This window comes from Galeopterus variegatus, unplaced genomic scaffold (assembly GCF_000696425.1).
Source record: "Galeopterus variegatus unplaced genomic scaffold, G_variegatus-3.0.2 Scaffold28891, whole genome shotgun sequence".
Lineage (NCBI taxonomy): Eukaryota > Metazoa > Chordata > Mammalia > Dermoptera > Cynocephalidae > Galeopterus > Galeopterus variegatus.
The window spans coordinates 1-3,168 of record NW_007755002.1 but is presented as its reverse complement, the minus strand read 5'-3'; the positions used below and the strand labels follow the sequence as shown (position 1 = coordinate 3,168).

The 3,168-nt window shown below is 49.2% G+C and overlaps 1 protein-coding gene across 1 annotated transcript in view; it reads left to right on the top strand.

Moving 5' to 3' along the window:
• Window positions 1-1,942, top strand: part of LOC103583822 (aminopeptidase B) — a gene marked incomplete at its 5' end in the record, with an annotated part of 5,964 nt that extends 4,022 nt beyond the window's left edge. The window contains 2 exons of the mRNA XM_008565041.1: window positions 445-587; window positions 1,599-1,942. Of these exons, the coding sequence (XP_008563263.1) occupies window positions 445-587; window positions 1,599-1,757 (302 nt within the window). The remainder of the gene's footprint in view (window positions 1-444; window positions 588-1,598) is intronic.
• Between the last annotated feature and the right edge of the window lie 1,226 nt (window positions 1,943-3,168).

Sequence of the window (3,168 nt, the reverse complement as noted above, 5' to 3'; positions counted from 1 at the left end):
GGTTGCGATCCGTTGCCGGACACGAAAAAAAGACAAAAAGGAAAAAAAAAAAAAAAGAAATAACATTCACCAAGAGGTGAAAAACGTTGAAGCCAAGATGACTTCAGCAGGTTAGTGCTAGAGGAAAAAGTAGAGCGGGATATTTTAGGGGAATGTGTGCGTTTTAATCCAGGAAGGAAAATAAGAGAGTTATAAGAAAAGAGCAGAAAGTCTGTAATAACATTAAGGGACATTTGGTGGAAGAGCCTTAGAAACTAAGGTAAATGTGAGAATAGAGCATAAATTGAACAGCGTAAATGGTAAATAGGTTGGTCAGGGAACCTCCTTGAAGTCTCTTCCCCGTGCTTTCAGAGGGCCTGAGGGCAGATGTGCAGCGTCCCTGAGAATGGGGCTTCCCAGCTGCCTCTGCTGGTCATTAACAATCCATTTCTTTGTCTTTTCCAGGGAACGTGAAAAAACTTGGAGAGACATACCCAAATATCTCAAATGCCCGGAATGCAGAGCTACGGCTACGATGGGGCCAAGTCGTCCTTAAGAACGACCACCAGGGGGATTTCTGGAAAGTGAAGGAATTCCTGCAGAGCCAGGTGGGCGACCCCACCTACTGTCCCCCACAAGCTTGCTGTGGACCACTCAGCCACAGGTAGTGCTGAGGACAGAGCCTCCACAGGAACCTCCTCTGTCTGAGATACTGGAGGGAGGGGTCACTGACTTCCTGGAGGACCCTGCTAATCAGTCTTGCCCTGGGGGAAGAGGAAGCCTACAGCTAGGGGAGCTTTTTGCAGATCAGCTGGTAAGGCCTGGGGGAAAACAACAGGCTAGAGCTAACCCAAAACTGAGAAGGAACGTAATGTGGGGGTAGGTCTTGGGGAAAATGCAAGAAGGGAGAGGGGCCAAAGGATGAGCAAGTTGAGCAGAGGATAAGATCGTAGGTCCCTGCTCCCAGGGAAGCCCCGTGACTTGGGAGCAGTTCAGATACCAGCTCCTACATCACCCTGTGAGAGCTGTCCTGCTGGAGGAGGGCCTAGGGGCTCTTAGGATGAACTGAGCCTCATCAGATTGCAGAGCAGGGAGGGGACTGGCCTGGACACAAAGCAGTGCTCAGATTCCCTATCTGTGTGCTGTGGGAGCTACGTGCCTGTGTGGAGGTATTCAGAGTCCTCTGAGGGCTTCTCCAAGCCTCTGGATTTTAGGAACTTGTGATGTGGCTGACTTACATTTGTGTGAATTTGACTTGTAGATATGGCCCTGAACTTTATGTGCTACAGCCTTTGATATCTGTTGTTAATTTGGTAGTAACCACCTACAGCTTTACAAAAGTCTGGAGTCTCATTGTGTCAACCCATCTCATTTGTTTTGGTGAGTGTAGACATCCCTATGTTACCATGGATTGGAATACATGTTGAGAGCTATCTCTGTGGATCTTTGGCTCCCCAAGAAGATGTCAGAATAAGAGCACTTCTGACTGGGAGACTCTTCCTTCCAGCACTGACGTCCACATCATTTGGCACCTGGCCGTGACTGCCGCCGGGGGCAGGGGGGCAGGGCAGAGCCACTGAGCCTGTTGCTGAGGCCATGGGTATGTGTGTTTCTTGCAGGGGAAGCAGAAGTACACCCTTCCGCTGTACCACGCAATGATGAGGGGCAGTGAGGCGGCCCAGACCCTCGCCAAGGAGACCTTTGCGTCCACTGCCTCCCAGCTCCACAGCAATGTTGTCAACCATGTCCAGCAGATTGTGGAACCCAAGGACAGTTAGAGGCCCACATGTATGGCCTCTGCCTCTTCAGACCTTGCTGGCTTTCACAATAATTGTTCCCAAATTTTAGTTCTTCAGTCAGCTTCCTGAAATTTATATCCTTGAAGGATAATCTGTTCTCTGGGCTTAGGGATCTGTGACTCTTGGGCCGCTGCTCTGGTCTCGGGCCCACTGAGTCCTGAGACCAGAGAAGCTCCCACCGCTCTCCCGTGTGCTTCCTGAAATTTATATCCTTGAAGGATAATCTGTTCTCTGGGCTTAGGGATCTGTGACTCTTGGGCCACTGCTCTGGTCTCGGGCCCACTGAGTCCTGAGACCAGAGAAGCTCCCACCGCTCTCCCGTGTACGGGCTGTTGGCGTTGGTCGAGCCAGGCAGCCATCGCCATCCTCCCCACGTAGGTCTTGGGGAGAAGTGGAGAGGGTCTTTCTTTTCCTTCCTTCTCTTTTCTTCAAGTACTATGCAAAGGGCTGGCATTCTGGTCACTCTTTTTCAGGTTTAATCCTTATTTTAATAAATGTTTTTAAGCAAAAAGAAGTTGGAGTTATGGATAAGTTGAGTGACTGTTAAATTTCTTCTACTAGGGGTCTCCTCTATGTGTGAGTGTTCAGAGAGTATCACTGGGAGAGACCCAGAGGATGACAGTGTTTCCTTGTCCTTAAGGAACTGCCAGGCAGAAGGAGGTGGGGGTCCCGTACATGCATATGAAAAAGTATGTGGCAATATGCTAGCATGGTTGTGGCTGGGAAATGTCCATATAAATAGCATTCCAGTTCTCTATGAAGGCAGCTAAATTGTCTCTCTGCAGTATCATTACCATTATCTTTTCCATCACTAAAAAAAAAGTGTGTTTTAGTGTTCTTTCTCTACTTTCTTTCTTTCTATCCTTGGGACTTTGCCAGGGCTGACCTGCCTTTGCTCCTGCATAACTATTTAGTGGTGTGGTAATCAGTAGAGTCTGTTCAGAACTTGGCCCAGGAATGTAAGAGCTACTGTAGGCACTGGCATTTTGATAGCAAACTGCTTCCGTAGCTCTTTCAGGACTGTTCCAGGCAATATGTTAGAGGCAAGGACTGCTTGGTGTATAGCTTATCGGCTCTGAGACCAGTAGCTATCTTTCCTCATTCTATACAAAAACCTGCAGCACTGGCAAGCCCAGTAATAATGAAGGGTCATTAGAAACAAGCTGCAAACCCTTCCTCTCAGAGCTGTTCCTCAGCTGCACTAATTTTGGAGTCCTGGCAATTCATGGCCTGGGGCATGTCGTGAGTTGTATGGCCTGCCTTGCCCACCCCCTGTGCTACTGGATGTGCCTGTCTTTTCATAGGCAGGAGCTGAGGCTGTGCCACTGTCTGGGCAGCTCTGTGGGGAAGGTCAGTGGGCTGTTCTTGCCATCACAGGGTGTTGGGAAGA